Here is a 17,624-nt window from a genome sequence, read left to right on the forward strand (position 1 = left end):
GCACCCCCTTAGCCGGTGGAGGAGGGACTCTGCATTTATTTGGGAATAAGGGAGTCCCCCTGCAAGGGGCGTGAGGCTCGCTCCTCAGTGGGGCGTGTGTCACCTCCACTCACCCCGGGCAGAACCCAGGCCATAAAGCTCGCAGCATCGCTGGTTTCAACAGCTGACGCCCATCCCCAGCCCCCCTCTTGTTGCATTTTATTCCCTAAAGCGCCCTGCAACGCCGCAGCTGCCATATGCCCAGCAAAGTGAAGGGGCATCGCGGTGCACACGAGATCCGGTGGGTGTCGCTCAGGGCTGTGAACTGGCAGCGAGGCTGTCCCGGTGCAAGAACTGGGTCACACAGCCGCTTCGTGTTGGGCTGCACCAGTCAAGAGCCCACAGCAGGTTTTGTCGAAGCCTCAGATATGTAAGTAGATCAAGCAATGTCCAGGAAGACGCGATCAGGGTTATTTCCGTTTATTTCTGATTGGCTTGTGGACCCTTCTGTGCTATCCCCAAATGCTTTTGTTTGCTTGTAACCTTTAAGCTGAACCCCCATGCTGCCTTTGCTATTACATCATCATCACTGGGAAGTGGGGGAGCCCCCTGGGATTTTGTAGAGATCGCCCCGCCCCCCGAAACTGACAGGGATTCCAAATCCAAAATGGCTCCAGGTCTGACTGTCCGAAATGTAAATGCAGCGCGGAGTGCAAACAGCAATGCATCGTGGGTGATGGCTTGATCGTGTCCTGTGGGAGAGATGTGTCTAGGGAGGCTTATGTAGGGTTACTTGTATGGGTCCATGCGCCAGGGTCTCCTGTGGCTGCCAAGTTCATAGACTGACAGCAGCGGTCCAACTGAGTGCTACTAAGATTTCATTAGGGGTTCGATTACCATGGTGATGACAGGTGGGACGTAAGTGTAAGCAGAGTCTGAATGAGCTCTCCCCTCACATCTAGTGGTGAGCTGTGGAAAAAGGGTTCAGAAGCTGATCTCGTTTGCATGCACACACTCACCCAGCCTAGGTGCTCAGCATGATGGGATTGCTTGCCTAATGATCACTTGTGGCTAGTGTTGGATCCCCAGCCTCCTTGTTGCTGGGGCAGGAGTAATAAAGGGTTGTTATCCTAGTTGTGTGAACCAAGGGCTGCAGAACTGTACCTGGCATACCCCAATGGAGGGACTCACCCTCAGCTGAATGGCACTCGCTAGCAGGGGACATGGGTTCCAAAGCCCAATGAGTAGAGAGAGAGATTTGTAGTTGGTGGTGTGGGTCTTGCTGAAGGGGACTAGACACTCTTTCATCCTTCCTCTCTTCATGGTATAATTCAAAGAGCTAATTTAGCTTCAGTTGAGAGTCTTGTTACTGCTGCAGAGCTGAGATCACTGATACCTGGGGCGAGGTAATTGACCTCCTTTGGGACCTGTCTCTATTGCAAAAGATGCACTAGCAGTGAGGCTCCCCCCACTAACAGCTGAAATTGCTGAGAGCGGTGCTAAGTGTGTGTGTGGGGGGTCTGAATACATCTTGTCTCTCTGCCAGCTGGCCACTCGCCAGGGCCAGCTGGGCAGTGGAGAGAAGTGGCCAGCAGGGTGGCTGGTGGAGAGGGCCAGAGCAGAGCCTTGCAGAGGTGTGGCAATCAGCCATTGGGGTGACAAGCGAGTGCCTGAGCAGTGCAGCGTGTAAGGTGCCTCCTTTCTGCCGCCATCATAGACTATCAGGGTTGGAAGGGACCTCAGGAGGTCATCTAGTGCAACCCCCTGCTCAGAGCAGGACCCATCCCCAATTTTTGCCCCAGATCCCTAAATGGCCCCCTCAAGGATTGAACTCACAACCCTGGGTTTAGCCAGCCAATGCTCAAACCACTGAGCTTTCCCTCCCCCCAGGGTGGGAGGCGAACTCTGTGGATGAACCTCTGAACTCTGGGGCTGCACTGGCGCAGGCCAGCAACTGTGAGTGGGGTACGGAGAAGGGACGGGCATGTGAAAGGGACTTTTGGGTTGCTGGACTTAAGACCCTGAGGGGAAAAGGACATTGCCCAACTTACCTGAGGGTGGGTCTTTTGCTCATGGTTTGTGTTTAGGAGCCCTAGTTGCAGTGTTTTCCCAAATTAATGCTGTGTTAATTCCCCCCTTTTATTAAAAGTTTTTGCTACATTCAGACTCTGTGCTTGCAAGAGGGGAAGTATGGCCTCTTAGAGGTGCCCAGGGGGTGGTGTGTAATTGTCCCAGGTCACCGGGTGGGGGCTCGAGCCAGTTTTCTGTTGTATTGTTGAAAAGGAACCTCTAGATACTGAACCTGGCCCTTGTTGCTGCTGGCTCTACCTGGAAGAAGGCTTACATAAGGACACAAGTAGAACTAATCTGCACATCTCCGTAGCTTGCATCACCTCCAGGCCAGACTCAGCCAGACTGAACCCGCTGGCTTCCTGGCCTTCAGCAGTTACCACCGAAAGTGAAACCCAGCAGCTGCACCCATGGAAGCTGAGACAGCAGCGCACCTCCCCTCTGTGACATTCTGCCCGGGCCCAAGGGTTGCTAAACCGGGGGATTTAATGCACGAACCTTTGGCATCTAGAGGCTGGGGTCGTGAAGGAGCTGGGCCACCTCGCCACTGGGATGAGCTTCTGCAGGCCAGGGTTGGGGCACATCGGCTGAGCTATGTGTGGGGAGTCCAGGATGGGAATAGCATGGGGGTGCAGATGAGGCTTGGGGTGCAGCTGAGCTGTGTGTAGGGAGTCCAGGATTGGACTATGTCGAAGGCTGTTGCAGGCCAGGCTTGGTGCATTGGCAGCATTATCTTCAGGAAGCCAGCATGGCTCCTGCCCGCACTGTGCCTGGTTCCAGCTAGTTCTTTCAGACCCTCACTTTCAGAGCCGGCCGCATTCTATCTCTGCCTCAAGGACGGAGTTTATTTCTAAGGTCAAGTTCCCTCTCACTGCAGTTAATTCTATTACGACAGAATCTGATTCAGACAAGCCGTGCCCTGGCGTTACACACACACTCCCCTGAACCTTGAAACCCGAGACTGGCACTGCAAGCCGCCAGGTAGGGGGATGGTGGCAAAGTGGCTGCAGCAGGCAGGCGGGCAAGCTGGGGTCGAGATGAATCCCTGCCTTGAAACCACAGCTTTCTGGCTCCTTTGCGGGGATCTTGGACTGTTCTTGGATCGAGCAGTCCCCCATTCCGTACCCCTCAGGGGAGCCACAGGCAATGTGTTACTAGGGAGGGAGCCAGTGGGGATGCAGGTGTGACTTTAACACGCTCTAATAACAACACCTAACTCTCATATAGTGCTTTTCCTCCATAGATCTCTAAGCCCTTGATCAAGGTGGTCAATATCATTATCCCCATTTTACAGATGTGGAAACTGAGGCACAGGGGGGCGTGACTTGCCCAAGGTCACCCAACAGACTGGTGGCAGAGGTGGGACTGAAACCCAGGGCTCCTGAGTCCCAAGATCTTAGGTCATAGTTTCAACACATTAGCTGGTTGAGGAAAACCCTAAGCTGCCCCTAAACTATAACTTGACCACGATAAAGCCTTGTCTACACTGGACTGTTCTAGCATGTTGGTTAACACCTGCTTCCATCACACCTTTTATCCCTGGACACAGGCTAAGAGGCTGGGAGCAAATGGAGACCAGTGTTATCCACACCACTCCTGTTCACAGCTGCCTTGGTGATGGCCTGCTGCTTAGCAGGGGGCATGGATTAACAGTCCGTAAGGGTGGTCTAGTGAAAGATGCTGAAGACACATGTAAGGGAGGAAGTTACCTGATGATACCTGAGCCTACGGGACACTAGGAGCCAGATTTTCAAAGGTTCTTAGAACCCAGTGTACTGAGTGCTCTTGAAAATCTGCCCCCTCACGTGGAGCCTCAGTAGGATCTGAGCTGGTCTGAAAATCAGTCCATGTAATTTACAGTGAGCCGCTGGAAGACGTTTAGACGCATGAGCCCTACCTTCCACACTGCCTCTGAACTGAGCAGCCGCGCTCAGCTCACACCCCTCAGCCTGACAAGAGCTATCATTGCTACTCGCTCTAACTGTGAGCGGTGTCTCGTTAAGGGCCATCGCTTTGTCGCTCACATGCCCTAACATCTCTTCTGGGCCAGCTGGCCTGTTTGCCTGTTTCATCTGGGGGTCTCAGAGTGTTTCACCAAGGTGAGTAAATAAATACGATATCCCTGTTTCACAAAGGGGGGGGGGGAACTGAGCCACAGAGCAAGGAAGTGCCCAACGTCACGCAGAGGCATAGAACCTAGGCATCTGGACTTCCAGTCCCCTGCTCTAGCAACTAAACCTGGCTGCATCCCCACTTGGGGACTGGACTAGCCCCATCTTTGCAGGGGCCCTATCCAAGTGGGGACACTTGTTGGTACATATTGGAGACTGGGATGTAGATGGACAGATGGAGGCTGCTCCCTCTGTTGATTGACGCCCCACGCAGTCTGGACATGAATTACCACTTCACCCCTCGTGGGCCTGCTCACATACACTGGTGTAAATGAGAAATAACCTCACTAGAGTCAATGGATTTACACTGGTAGAAGCAGGGTCTTGCTCCTTCTCACAAGGGGCTTCCTTCTTAACCAGGCCCTGGTCTACACTTTACAATCTTGATCGACCTATCTGAATCGCTCGGGGTATAAAAAATGCAAACCCCTCGTGTGGATATTTGCTACCGTGGCTCATGAGGGGTGTGGATTATTTACATTGACTGAAAAAACCCCTTCCATCAATATAGGAAATATTTACACTCCGGGTGCTACAGCAACATATCTGCAGCTGTTCCCTGGAGTGAAGACATGCCCCGGGACCACTGCCGTAGAGTATCCTTAGGCTTGGCAGGATTCGATTTTTCTTGGTAAATGTCGATAAATATCGATTTCGCCGCACACCCCCAAACTGACACATAATATCAAAATCTACAGACAGGCACAGGAAGAGAAACACTGTTTGAGAATTTAGAGTCCAAATCCCGCCATGTCTGCCCTAGGCTTGTTACAAAAGGACCGGCCAGGGTCCTGAACAGTAAAGCCAGGGCGGATTTGTCACTTTAGGGGTAGTTGCTGGGTGTGTTTTGAGGTGTGATGCTGACCGTCTGTGTTTGAGCAGTTTCCAAAGCTGTCACGTTTGGAGCCGTTCACTAATTGTCCGAGCCCCTCCGTAATTTCCCACGACTAGGAAAATTTAAATCAATAAAAATAGAAAAAAATGCTTGAAAATAAACACCTAGATTAGCCATCGAAATTCTGCCCACCTTGCATATTTTCTAGGAATAGGGTGACCAGAGGTCCCGATTTTATAGGGACAGTCCCGATTTTCGCGGCTTTGTCTTATACAGGCTCCTATTACCCCCCAGCCCCGTCCCGATTTTTCACACTTGCCCTCTGGTCACTGTATCTAGGAAAAAGCTGCAGCGCGGCCACACCCCGGGGCGTTATTTTGGGCGCAAGGCTATTGTGATGTGGTAGGGCAGTGTAGCTTTCGGGGCCTGTGCCTGGTTCGGAGGGGGTATGCCGTAGGGGGTTGATTCTCGTGCAGGCAGGTTTCTTGCGCCTTCGTCTGCAGCCGCTGGTGCTGGGCTAGGTGGAGCCTGGTTCTGATCCAGTCTGGTGATTGCTCTGTACCTGTGCTGGCGAGGGTTACTTGGGGTGTGAAGAGGGGAAGAAAGAGTGCTGGGACTGGGAGATAAATCTCCGTGCCCAGCTACCGTCCCCTAAGCCAAGGCGAATGGCCAATGAGCTCCCCGAAACCCCATCCCTTGTCTGGGAATGTGGAGCCCTGCTCTGGGCTGCGCATGTGGACGCGGCAGCCTTTCCCCCTGGAGCCCGGGAAGGCTGGCTGACAGCGATGAGTGGAGGTGGGAAGGCGTGTGCTACATAAGGAGTGCCCGGGCCCCTTTGCACCAGTGTGTGAGAGACAGCCAGGCCCAGAGGAGTGGCTCAGCCGCTCTGCCTGTGTTAGGAGTTTCTGTCCTGCAGGGGGACGACAGGGCTTTTGCTGGCGAGCCCAGACTGCTGCTGTGCGGGGACAGGCAAGTTGCAGGTAAAATCCTCTTCTTTCCTGGCAGGGAGCTGGGCTCTAGTGGGCTTTGCCTCCTCCCTGTGGGTTTTGCTGGAGCTGTGGGCAGCTGATTTCTGCATGGAGCAGCCGGGAGGTTGAGGGGAGGGAAGGAATCAGCTTCATGGATTTCTCACTGCTTTAGGGGAACAGGATGAGAGACGATTTTGTTTCTTGAAGACCTGGATTCAGCTTTTGATTTAGGTTCGGAGCTGGTTGCAGTCCAGGAGGATCAGCTGCCAGCCGGTCCCAGCCCAGAGGGGCTGGCTCAGCTGGGGTGAACTTTGGAAGGCTTTGCAAATATTTCATACGTTCCTGGGTAGATGCACTATTGATGGGGGCTGTGTGTCGTGGGAAGATTGCGGGGGGGGCTTTTACTGGGAGGGACTGGGGGAGCTCCTAGACTCCTTATCCCTAGTAAAAAGAAAAGGAGGACTTGTGGCACCTTAGAGACTAACCAATTTATCTGAGCATAAGCTTTCATGAGCTACAGCTCACTTCATCGGATGCATAAAGTGGAAAATACAGTGAGGAGATTTATATACACATAGACCATGAAAAAATGGGTGTTTATCTAACACAGCTGCTACTCTGAAACTTATCCCTAGTGTGTTTAATAGAGGTGTAGCTGGGAGGAAAGAACACAGCCCCGAACAGCCCGCTGCTAAGCTCCGAAGGCAGGGTATGTTTGGGCTGGGGCTGGAAAGCAGAATTCCACTAGCCTTTCCTTGCTGCGCTGCTGGGGGAAGCTGATTTCCCCCTTTTGTAGACTTCCTTCCCCACCAGGGGATATGCACCACACTTTACAGACCGGGGGCAAGGTCTGCCCTCATGTTACACCCCCTACTTGACTTCAGCAGGGTTGCAAGAATGGGAATGGGATCCGGATTTGGCCGCGCATTTGCAGGGATGACTTCACCCAACACTGAAATGCAGCTTCCTCTGGGGTGGGACATAACTGCTGTTTTACAGTCACACAGCAATGCTGCCCAGGGAAGGCTTGTCCAGCAGTGAAATGCAGCCACCGCTGGTGTTTTACGGTTGCCCAGCAATGCTACTGTATGCTGGAGTTTAATTGCCACCGGCCACCAGATTCCAAGCACTTTCCTGAGTCCGCTTTAGCTTTGCTGCGCCAGGATTTACGCTCCATGCTGCTTGTTTCTGTGATGTCCTAGAGCTAGGTCAGAGGGTTAAGCTAACGAAAAGAAGGCAGCTTGCTTACCTTGCAGTAAGCAAAGGCACTGGCAAAGATAGACTGAAATTCCTTCCCTGCCTTTTGACCTCCATTCTCCTCCCCTTCCCTGCCTAATTTAGCTGCTGAGCCCTGAAAACTCATCACATTGTCTAAGTCCTAGATCACAGCACTGCATACATTCAGATGCACATTCAACCCCCCTATCAGGACGACTGGCCAGGGAGTTACAGGCAAGACTGCTATAACCCAAGTGAATATGAAAGAGAGGGAAGGATTGAACGCAGGCTGGAGCCAGGAGCAGCGTGAGCAGGTACTGGACTAATTTCTCCTCCATAGCTCTGCTGCTGTCTCCTCAATCCTGCCCTGAAATCCTCTGCTAGTCCCATAGCCCCCTGCTTCCCCAGCTCAGGCCTCCCCACCCACAGCTCAGCCAGTTCCCCCCAGTCCTGCCCTGCAGTCTGGGATACTACACTGGCCCTTGCAGATCAAAGAGACAGAGAGAGGGAAGCTAAGTTCTGACATGTCCCCGAACAATGCTGAGAGGAAGGCGAATAAAACCTCTGAGCAGGGATTGGTGTGAGGGGAAGAGCTGCAGGGAACATCCCTGGGATGGTGCATTGCGGGGCAAAAAGCCACACACACTTCCAATTATTTGCACTCTGGATGGGTGGGTGAATCCCGCTCTCGGGGCTGATCCACCCTCAAGTTGCCACCTAAAGAACAAATCGGTTTAATCCCCCGCTTTGGCGAAACTGGTGCAAACGGGGGCTGGGTGCTCTGGTTTTGAATTAAAAGCATCATATTTTGAGTGAGTTGAAGGGTAAAATTTTCAAAAGTGCCCAAGTGACTTCGGAGCCTAAATCCAGTTGATCCTGCGTCATTTAGTTTTTAATGGTTTAAGCTTTAACAAACAAAACAAAAAAGGCCTCAAGCTACAGCAAAACAGGACACTCTGAATCCGAAACCAGCATGTTCCAGGCACAGCCTCCCACAGAAATAACGGACTCTGTTTTCGGTGTAGCCTAGCCCGCGATTGCAGAGATGTCGGTAGGCTCCGGGCTTGTCTCCAGGGGTTGCTGCACTGGTATAACAAAAGGGGCAATTTAAAACTGGTTTAACTGACCTGGTGCATGAGTGTGTGGACAATGATTTTGGTTACAACCAGGCTTTTTGAGCTTGCGTTGATTAGACACAGGGTTAAGAAGTAGGAATGTCCAGCGGTTAGGGCAAGAGGCTGTGATGTAAGAGACCTGGGTTCGAGTCCCTGCTCTGCCACAGACCCCCTAGGTGTCCTTAGGAATATCACTTAGTCGCTTTGTGCCTCAGTTTCCCCATCTGGAGGATAATAGCACTGGCCTGCCTCACAGGGAGTTGGGATAAATCCATTAAAGATGGTGAGGAGTTCAGAGATGGGGGCCAGAGATGGACAGGAATAAGCTGCTCTTACACCAGATTCAGAGCATCCCCACAGGGGTTTGCACCCATTTAACTAAATCAGGGGCCAATTCTTGTGTTGACACCTGGGTCTGTGCAGTTATACCTGGGTCACTGCGGGCGGGGGCTGCAATGGTGCAGTGACGCCCATGCAAAGCCCTAGTGTAGATGGGGTGCTGCTGCGTGGAAAGAGGCTTGGGCTGGCCACGTTGCAGCCTTTACCCCAGCGCAGCGGCTGGAGGCCTGAGTCTCTGTCGCTCAGCCCCTTGTGCTGTCACTTACAGCAGGGCGGAGTGAGTGTGACATGATGCCCCTCACGGCGGTGTCGATTCCCACCCACTCTGCACTGGTGGACGTGCCTCCGCTGGGCACCCTGAGTTGGAGGATCGGGCCCCGGGGTTATAGTGGTGCACAACGCCCCAGTGCCGGCAGGCCGCCAGAGCAGAATGGGGGTCAATATGTGCAGTTCTTTCATGGCAGGGATCTGGCCCGCAGCCCCTTGCTGGATGGAGCGCTGGATGATTCCAGTGCGGGGGATTCCTGATGCAGGATTGGGCCCCTCCAGTCCCAGCCCCACACAAATGCCACACCGCGGGCCAGACTCCCCCCTGGCTTGCAGCCCTGGAGTCCGTGCAGTGGTGCAGGGCAAGGCGTTGGCATGTCGGGCCTGATTCTGCTCTGAGTCTGTGTCGCTGCCGAGGAGCATGCGAGAAAGCCTTGGTCAGTGGACCGCAGGCCACAAGGGCAGCTGGCTGCACCGCCGTGTTCTTGCTTCCCCTCTCCAGTCTGAGGGGATTAAACGGGAACATGCTGCAGCACATTCCTGGCTGCTTCTTGCTGCCCGGGCTAGGCTGGGAGCGGCCTTGCACTGCTGCTGACCTGGGTGGGCTGTGCCTGACCCTGCAGGCAAAACTGGTATCACCTCCTCGTAAGCCAGGCCCTGCGCAATCGTGGGATTTAACAAAGAATAAAGAGCAGCTGCTTCTCCTGGTGGGGGAGCACTTAGGGGTCCCGTTTTCCAGTTTCTCTCTGCAACCAGCAGGGCTAGAAACTTACATTGTTTTCTAAACAGAAGTTGAGCGTCTCAGGGAATCACCTGACTCCGGGAGCTGGGAAAGGAAAATAGCAAAGACCCCAGCAACAGAACCATGACAGATGGCAACAGTAGCAGCCAAAGCCTGGTCTTATATTAAGTGTGCACAGAGCTTGCAGCTGGCTTCCGCTGCCTGATCTGCTGGGAGCATGGGTCCCAGTTTTATCAAGCTCCCTGCTAGCCTGGGCTTTGATCCTGCCTAACCTGCAGCCTGCTGCAGCCTTGATCCTACCTAACCTGCTGGGAGCCCTCACCTTGGTTATCTGACATGCAGGGAACCAAGGAAGTTTGTACCTTTAGCCTGGTAAAGATTTGGGAAGCAACAAACCTTTCTCCCCCCACCTTGCAAACAACCAGCACCCCAGCTCCCCCCTTGTCCCAGCCAGGTGTGATGCTAGGTGACTGACAGCTGTCAATCTGCATGGGAAGGGAACACCCCCACTTGCATCTCCTTCTGGTTTCTTTGGTGCAGACCCTGAAAGGTATTTGGGCACTTAACTCCCAAATGGTGCCTAAATACCTTTGAGGCTCTGGGTGATAGCTCCCAAGCTCTGCATCAGTAGCTCTGATGAATCAGCCACCTTCCGTGGTGGCTTCCCTGGCAAGAAACTCAAAAGGGAAGAGAATCTGTCCTCACAGCACTTAGGACAGAGCCATTCGTTAAATCTCCCTGGCTCCTTCTGGGCGATACCCTTGCTCGTGAGTTTCCAGAGCAGAGTCGCTTTTGCTAGCTGGTCAGTGTTTCACGCTCTCCTGCACAGGGGTGCAGAGGATGCATGGTGTCTCCTGCAGAGCCGTGCATGCAAGTCTGGCGAGGTGATTATGGGGGCTCGTTCCTGGAGAGCTGAACAAGCTGGCGGCTTCCCCTGAAGGGTGGTTCGCTGCCTTAGCTCCCTTGTCCCGGTCCCCCCCACCGCCCCGGCTCTTGTGTCCAGTGGGGCTTACCTGGAGAGCCTCTGCTGGCCACCTGAGTGGCTGCCTGAAAGGAGAACGGCTCACAGAGCTGCATGGCCGTGCTGTGGCCCATGCCATGCTGAAGACCTGAAGCAAGCACCGGCACGGATGGCAGGCGGTGGTGCGCCCTGGCTGTCCTCCTAGCAGGGGGCGATGCAGGCAGAGCGAGGACTCAGGGCTGGGATCTTAGAGGCCAGTCGGTGGGCAAGGGGAACGTTTTGTGATGGGTGGGTTGGTTGTGGGGGGCAGGTGGTGGATTATTTCTCCCCTGGAGGAGAACAAGGCGTAGATCCCGGTTGCATCTTGTCCTCGGGCTGGGCAAAGCTGGGAAAGCTCCGTTTCAGGGTCTCCTGGCAGCCACCAATTCACTAGCCCCCCACAGCAAGTCCCACTTGCCTGTGTTCAGAAGCCCTGGTGTCAAGCACCTGCCACTGGCCTGGGGCCCAAGGTGAGATCATGGTGACGCTTGTGTCCCTCTGGATTCGTGTCCCCCTCTGAGCTCTGAGCCCAGCCCTAGGAACGAGGATGTGGGCCAGGAGCTGCCCATGTCCACACCGGACACTGCATTCCTCACGTCCCGTCCTTCTCTCTCTCTGGCCCCTGCAGATTCCGGGGACGTCGGCCCACAGATGAGGCTGCTGTGGACTCTCCTGACCCTCTGGCTGTTGGCAGCAGAGGATCTCTCTGCCCACAGAGCACGGACCCGCAGAGAGCTGGCACCAGGCTTGCACGAGCGGGGGATCCGGGACGCCGGCGGCTCGTACTGTGAGAGGAATGATGCCTGCTGCGTGGGCAGGGACGACGCCTGCACTGTGCCCTACCTGGATACCATCTGCTACTGCGACCTCTTCTGCAACCGCACCGTCTCCGACTGCTGCCCTGACTTCTGGGAGTACTGCCTGGGCATCCCGCCCCCCTTGGCCGTGCACAAAGGTAGATGGGGCAGACCCCCTCCAGCAGCTCGCTCTGGCCTGGGGACCCAGGGCCTCGGGTATCCACAGGGGGTCAGCAGCAATGCAAGCTCCATCCCTCGCATCCATATAGCTCCCGCCCATCCTCCTACCCCAGAGCGACCCCCACAGCTCAGTCCCCAGGGCCTGTTCAGTGCTTGGCTTCTCTGCCGAGGCTGCCAATGACAGATCAATCCTTCTGGTGGAGTCTGTGTAGGTCAAATCTGTCCCCTAGGAACTAGGCTGGGACCCGCCCTTGCCACCCAGACATCTATCCAATGGGGATAATGTGTGGTCCCACCTGCTGCAGGATTTGAACCTGCAACCTCTGTGTTTCCCGGCCCTCAGTGATCCCCTCTCCTCTCCTTTGGAGTCAATAGCAATCTGCTCAACAGGGCCTCTGTCCAGCAGCCATCCCCCTGTCCCCATCCATAAGGGGACCACCCCAGGATCAAACCCCCGGACATGGGAAGGCATCTCCCTGCACCCCCTGGTGGTCTGCTCGGCATCAGGCTGCCTTTCCGACGTTGCCAGTCCCCGGTCTCTCCCGCCAGCACCCTTATCACAGATCCCACTTAAGATGTGATAATTTCCTTGGCAGCTGCGAGACCTCAGCTCGACAGCGGCTGGGAATGTGTGCATTTCACAGCTGCCTTTCTCCAGCCCCGGGCTGCGGTGGGAGCTGCCAGCAGCTTTTCCTAGAGCTCTGCCCGCCTCTTGAGCGAAGAGTCGTAACCCCAGAGCTGCCAGGCACTGGAAAACTCATGGGCCGGGAAGGGAGACCTCGGATCCTGCTCCTGGGCAAACCCAGTCCTGGCGTAAGAGGTGTAAATGCCACTGGAGACAAAGGAGGTTTGGCTTCCTAATGCCCAGTCTGACTTTGCCCTCGGGGTAACTGGGAGCAGAATTTGGCCCAGTACATTCCAGTTCCATTTCTAGGAATGTAGGGTCAGAGCCTCAGTTGGTGTAAATCGGTGTAAATGCATTGGCGCCCTGGTGACTTCCACCAATGGAGAATCTGGCCACATTAGTTATTGACCGTTCCCTAGCACCTGTCGTCTGAAGGCCCCACAGCACCATACAGCCTATGGGCTGTATTCTGTGCTCTGTTACGCCACAGTAAATCCAGATAACGCCTTTGCCTTCAGTGGACTCACTCCAGAATGTCACCCGGTACACCTGGACACAGACTTTGACCCTACAGAGATAAATGGGTCCTTTTGCCCGGGCTGAAATGTAGCAGCTATCGCCTAGCAATGCTGCCCGGCCAGCTGGGACGGGGGAAGGAAGTGGACTATCTTGTCTGCTTTGACCATGCCAGGGGAATTCCAGGATAATGAGCCGGGCTGGAATCTGGCCAGTTCTGTGAGTTACATCCCTACGCTTGAAAACGGGACCTTTCTTTGTCTGGGGCTCAGGGCCTTGGGTTGATGCTGCTCTCACTAAGATCAGAACCTGATCAGTCGAGATCGTGGTGCTCGGAGCCGTGTATGTTTCACTGTAATGTTAACCCTGCCGTACCTTGCTGGGGAGGCAGGGCATCCGCTGAGCTGCGTGTCCCTCCCTCTAATGCATGTCATAAAACTCTTTCTAAGAAGCCATTGAGGAACCAGCTGGCGTATAAAGATGAATAAGGCGTTTGTAACTGGCGCCTTATCGGAAATGTTTCCAATCCACATGGGCGTGGGCGGCGAGTCTCTCTCATGATCTCACCCTGTGAACGCTGCTCTCTGGGAATGACGCCTGCCCTCCCCGCTGCAGGGTCCCACAGTTGTGGCCCAAACCACCCTGCGCTCTTTACTATGCCCCAATCAGGGGGCGGTGTGCACCCTTTTCGGAGCCGCGGAGGGGTTGGCCCGAGAGGGGGCTCTGCGGCGGCCATGCTGGGATATGAGGGTCCCCGGATGACTGAGCTGTGGGGAGCCATGAGAAAAGCCTGGAGCATGTTTACATCAGAGGTTGCAGGGCATGCGTCACACTGTGGACACGCTTAGCTTGTCCGGCACCAAACCCCAAACCTCACAAAGAGCCTCCTCTGCACCACGGCACATGCCCTGAGCCGATGAGTCAGAGGGTGGTAAGTCACCCCCCCACCCCCCCCGTCTCTAATTGCACTTTGTCCAGCTGCCCTGACACACCGAGCAGCTAGGAGACAGCAAGGGGAGGAGTGAGTTAAAGCCCTGCAGGGCCTACTGGCCCCCGGGGATAGTTGGAGAGACCTGGTTCCTCCTCCCATGAGACAGAATTAAACCCTGAGACGCAAGAGCTGTGCTCCCCAGTGCAGCTCAGGTAGGCCCGGAAAACCTGTCTGAGATTGGCTGTGATGCAGAGGGGTCAGAATATTGCCAAGGCAAACCCAAAGCCATTCTAAATGGGCGGGGGGGATTAGTTTGGAAGGGTGGTCCAGTGGTTCGGGCACTCACTTGGGAAACTTAGGAGCAATTCCCTGCTCTGCCACAGACTCCCTGTGTGACCCTGGGCGACTCACTTAGTCTCTCTGTGACCATGGCTCCTTATTCTCTGTGGGCTGGTGATGTGGCTTATGGTCCTGCTCCTGCTCCTTTGAAGTCAATGGAAAGATTCCCACTGACTGTATGGGGAGTTGGACCAGGCTTTGTGGTAGCAGTGATCTAACTAGTCTCATGTGTATCCCTGCACAACTGTTCCTCACCGTCGTCTGTTCTTTGCCTCTCTCCTGTCCAGGTTGTGATCGTGGTGAACACAAGTACCCAACCGGAGCCACCTACAGAGAAAACTGCAACCTCTGGTGAGTGCTTTGGCTTCTGATCAGGGATCTTGCTGCCACCAGGCTTTGCTAATTATTTCCTGAGCTGCTAATAAGCTGTTTGCCATCAGCTAAGTCAGATGACTCAGGTTTCTCTTTAAACCATTCAAAATGTATTTTTCCTTAGGGGAACCCCTTGCCCAACATTTCCTCCTCATCCCCTGACAGAGAGATCTCACAAGGCTGTGCTCAGCGGGAGGCCCATCTCTTGTAAAATTAGACTGCACACAGAATCAAAGAATGTGTTGTAGGAGTCAGCTGCACTGGCAGGAGAGTGGGACCAGAGGCATGATCCGTCACAGATTCCAGCCAATCTCTGATGCCAATCCAATGGCTGGCTTTGAGATTTGGGTGCCAGTCTCTTTGGGAACGGCCAGCTTTTCCCTGGGCCTGCAATGGAATTGCACAGGCCACCCAGAATTTCCACAGCAGAGCCATAACGCAGCCGTGGGGTTTCTGGAAGCTGGGCCGGAATGCTTAATGACCCACAGCGAATCCTTTGACTTGCCCAGTGTTAAATTGGTGATGCAATCCCAGATTGGGTCAGTTTCGGGTTCATCGCTATTTCCTGCAGAGGTGTCACCAAGACCAAATTCTGCCCTGATAACCCCACGGTAGCTTGGAAAGGTACGTCTGGAAGGGACCCCTAGAGGTCATCTAGTCAAACCCCCCAGGCTGCAGCCCCAGCACAGACACTCGTTGGCCTCCCTTTACGAAAGCTGGCTACGGTTGCAGCGTGAACGAATCTCCTTTCTCAGCAGCGTGCTGAGAGCTGATTCCAGCAGCCCAGCATTGAGTTGGGAGGATACCCAGTGTATGGCAATCACAGCAGAGCAGCTCTGGAAATGCCCTCCCCCGCCCCCATCCCTAATCTTTGGAACTCCCCTCCCACTAGTTGCAATTGTCTGTCTCAGGAGCCAACTCTCACTGGTGTTTTATCGGCAGGAATGCGGGGGTGGGATGCACTCAGTGTTGAAACAAACTCTTCCCTGACCAGTTCCCAAGCTCCTGGGGCCGCAGGGGTCAGACCCTGCCCCGGGTGGGGGCTTTAATAAGGGCTGAAGTTTCCCAAAATTAACCGGCTGCCTTTCCTGCAGAAGGGGAAGTGTCTTCCAGCAGGGCTGGGCCTTTGGGGGCTGAACGCTCCTCCTGCCAAAATATTCCCAGTCCTGACCCCACGTAGGACTTAATAAGCAATTCCCCTTTCAGCTCTTACTCCAGATGCGTCTGCATCTTGTGTGACCCCAGCTACTCCCACTCAGTTCTCTCTCCCCATGTCCTACTAGACCCCACAGGCAGATCCAGCCCTGCATTGGCCCAGAGTTAGAGGCCATTAGGTCTCTCTCCACCCATAAGGAGCCCCCTGCTGCTCCCCCTCCCGGCCCCCAACACGGCAGCATGCTAGGGCAAGTAGGAAGGGCCACTGGCGACCTGGTTTGTTTTATTGGCAGGGGCTGCTCTAACTTACACCAGGGGCTGCTCCAGCCCCCACAGCGGCCTAGAGCCTAGGAGGCAGAGGTGGTGTGAATGTCTGTGAAACCACTGTTTACTTCCAGCCACGGGATTGCTGGGCCCCCTGTGTGGGGCAGCCCAGGGTCTGGCCCATGGGCTGTCGATCCAGCACCTTTCGTCAGCCCTTACACACCGCCCCCCCTGCCCGCCATGTATAACAGGGCCTGCTCTGCTCCTTGATTTAGTTCCTGAGAGAGATGCCGTGTCTACACCAGGGGCAGTTCCCCGGGCTGGGATCGACCTTGTGGATTGCAGCGGGGAGAGATCCGGGGTTAATAACAAGATGCTCCAGCAGCCAGGGCACCACCGTGTGTGCGGAGACCAAACAGCAAGGAGGGGGGGAGCGAAGGGCTTGGAAAGCATCTGGGAGGCCGTGGAATTTGAACTCTGGCTTTTTCCATTGCCTCACCGGCGCAAGGCAGCGGCGCGATCGCCAGGCAGAGGGGAGGGAAGAGCCCCCTGGGTTATAACACACAGAAGGAGGTGGTGGAATCTCCTTCCTTAGAAGTTTTTAAGGCCTGGCTTGACCAAGCCCTGGCTGGGATGATTTAGTTGGGGATTGGTCCTGCTTTGAGCTGGGGGTTGGACTAGATACCTCCTGAGGTCCCTTCCAACCCTGATCTTCTCTGATTCTCTGATTCTAAGGAACATTGGGCCTGAGAGAGGAGCCTGGCCCCAGGGGAGGCTATCACGGTTGTCCCTGTTTCGGGTGAGCCCTTTCCCCACTGAACAGTGATGTGCTTCCTTCCCGGTTGGACTGTGGGCTCACCTAGACCCATGTGGACTGTCGGGATGTGGCTGGGGCGTTCGGCAGGACTGGGGGGTGGGGTGGGAAGGGTTAATTGGATGTGACGGCCTTGCTTTTCTATAGCCCCATCTGTGCAAGGATGTGAAATCACTTAATAAAAGGGTCACCAGTGAACCCCAGCAGCTACCTCCATTTTAGATGGGAAACTGAGGCTCAGGGAGGGCAGGTTGCACAGCAAGTCAGTGTCAGAGCCAGGAATGGAACCCAGGAGTCCTGAGGCCCTGTCTGCTTCTTTTAGTGCCAGAGAGTGTGGGGGAGCAGCCAGTAGTGGATGCGTTGGGGTGAGGCGGAATTCAGGTACCGCAGGACCAGGGGAGAGGAGTGGCCCGGGGCGTGGGCGTCACATCCAGCCCTTTGCCCCTGTCGCCCTGCACAGATGCTGATACCCTTCCAGGGGCAGAGACGCTTCTCAGGCCTTACAGCTCCACTTCCTGGGACCTCGGGGCAGGGAGGGGCGTCCCCTGTGATCCCTGGGGGGGATGGCCGCTTACTCTTCAATCTGCTGATGGTTGCCAGCAGGTTATAAACTCTCCCCTCCCTCCGCCTGGTTGCTGAGAGCTCCATGTGAGCCAGGGGGCAGGATGCAGGGGCCCACAGCTTTCCACTGGTCCTGGGCAGCTGGCGAGGGGGCAGCAAGGAGCACTCTCCCCCCTGCCCCCCCTCCTCCCGACCTCCCTGGGTCGGCCGAAGGCCATCAGCTGGAATACAGAGGCCTGCATGTTTAGCACCCATCTGGCCCCAGAGCCTGTCCAGGCAGCTGGCGCAGGGAGCCCGGTGTGTGACGGAGGGAGGGGATCACTGTTTGGCCAGGGGAGGGGTGGGGTGGGGTGGGAGGGAGCAGTC

At 55.2% G+C, this 17,624-nt stretch overlaps 1 protein-coding gene across 1 annotated transcript in view; it reads left to right on the forward strand.

The window, feature by feature from the left end:
* Nucleotides 1-11,355: 11,355 nt before the first annotated feature.
* TINAGL1 (tubulointerstitial nephritis antigen like 1) overlaps nucleotides 11,356-17,624 on the forward strand; it is a 51,843-nt gene continuing 45,574 nt past the window's right edge. The window contains exons 1-2 of the mRNA XM_077838034.1: nucleotides 11,356-11,659; nucleotides 14,380-14,443. Coding sequence (XP_077694160.1) covers nucleotides 11,356-11,659; nucleotides 14,380-14,443 — 368 coding nt within the window. The remainder of the gene's footprint in view (nucleotides 11,660-14,379; nucleotides 14,444-17,624) is intronic.

Source organism: Eretmochelys imbricata, chromosome 19 (assembly GCF_965152235.1).
Source record: "Eretmochelys imbricata isolate rEreImb1 chromosome 19, rEreImb1.hap1, whole genome shotgun sequence".
NCBI lineage: Eukaryota > Metazoa > Chordata > Testudines > Cheloniidae > Eretmochelys > Eretmochelys imbricata.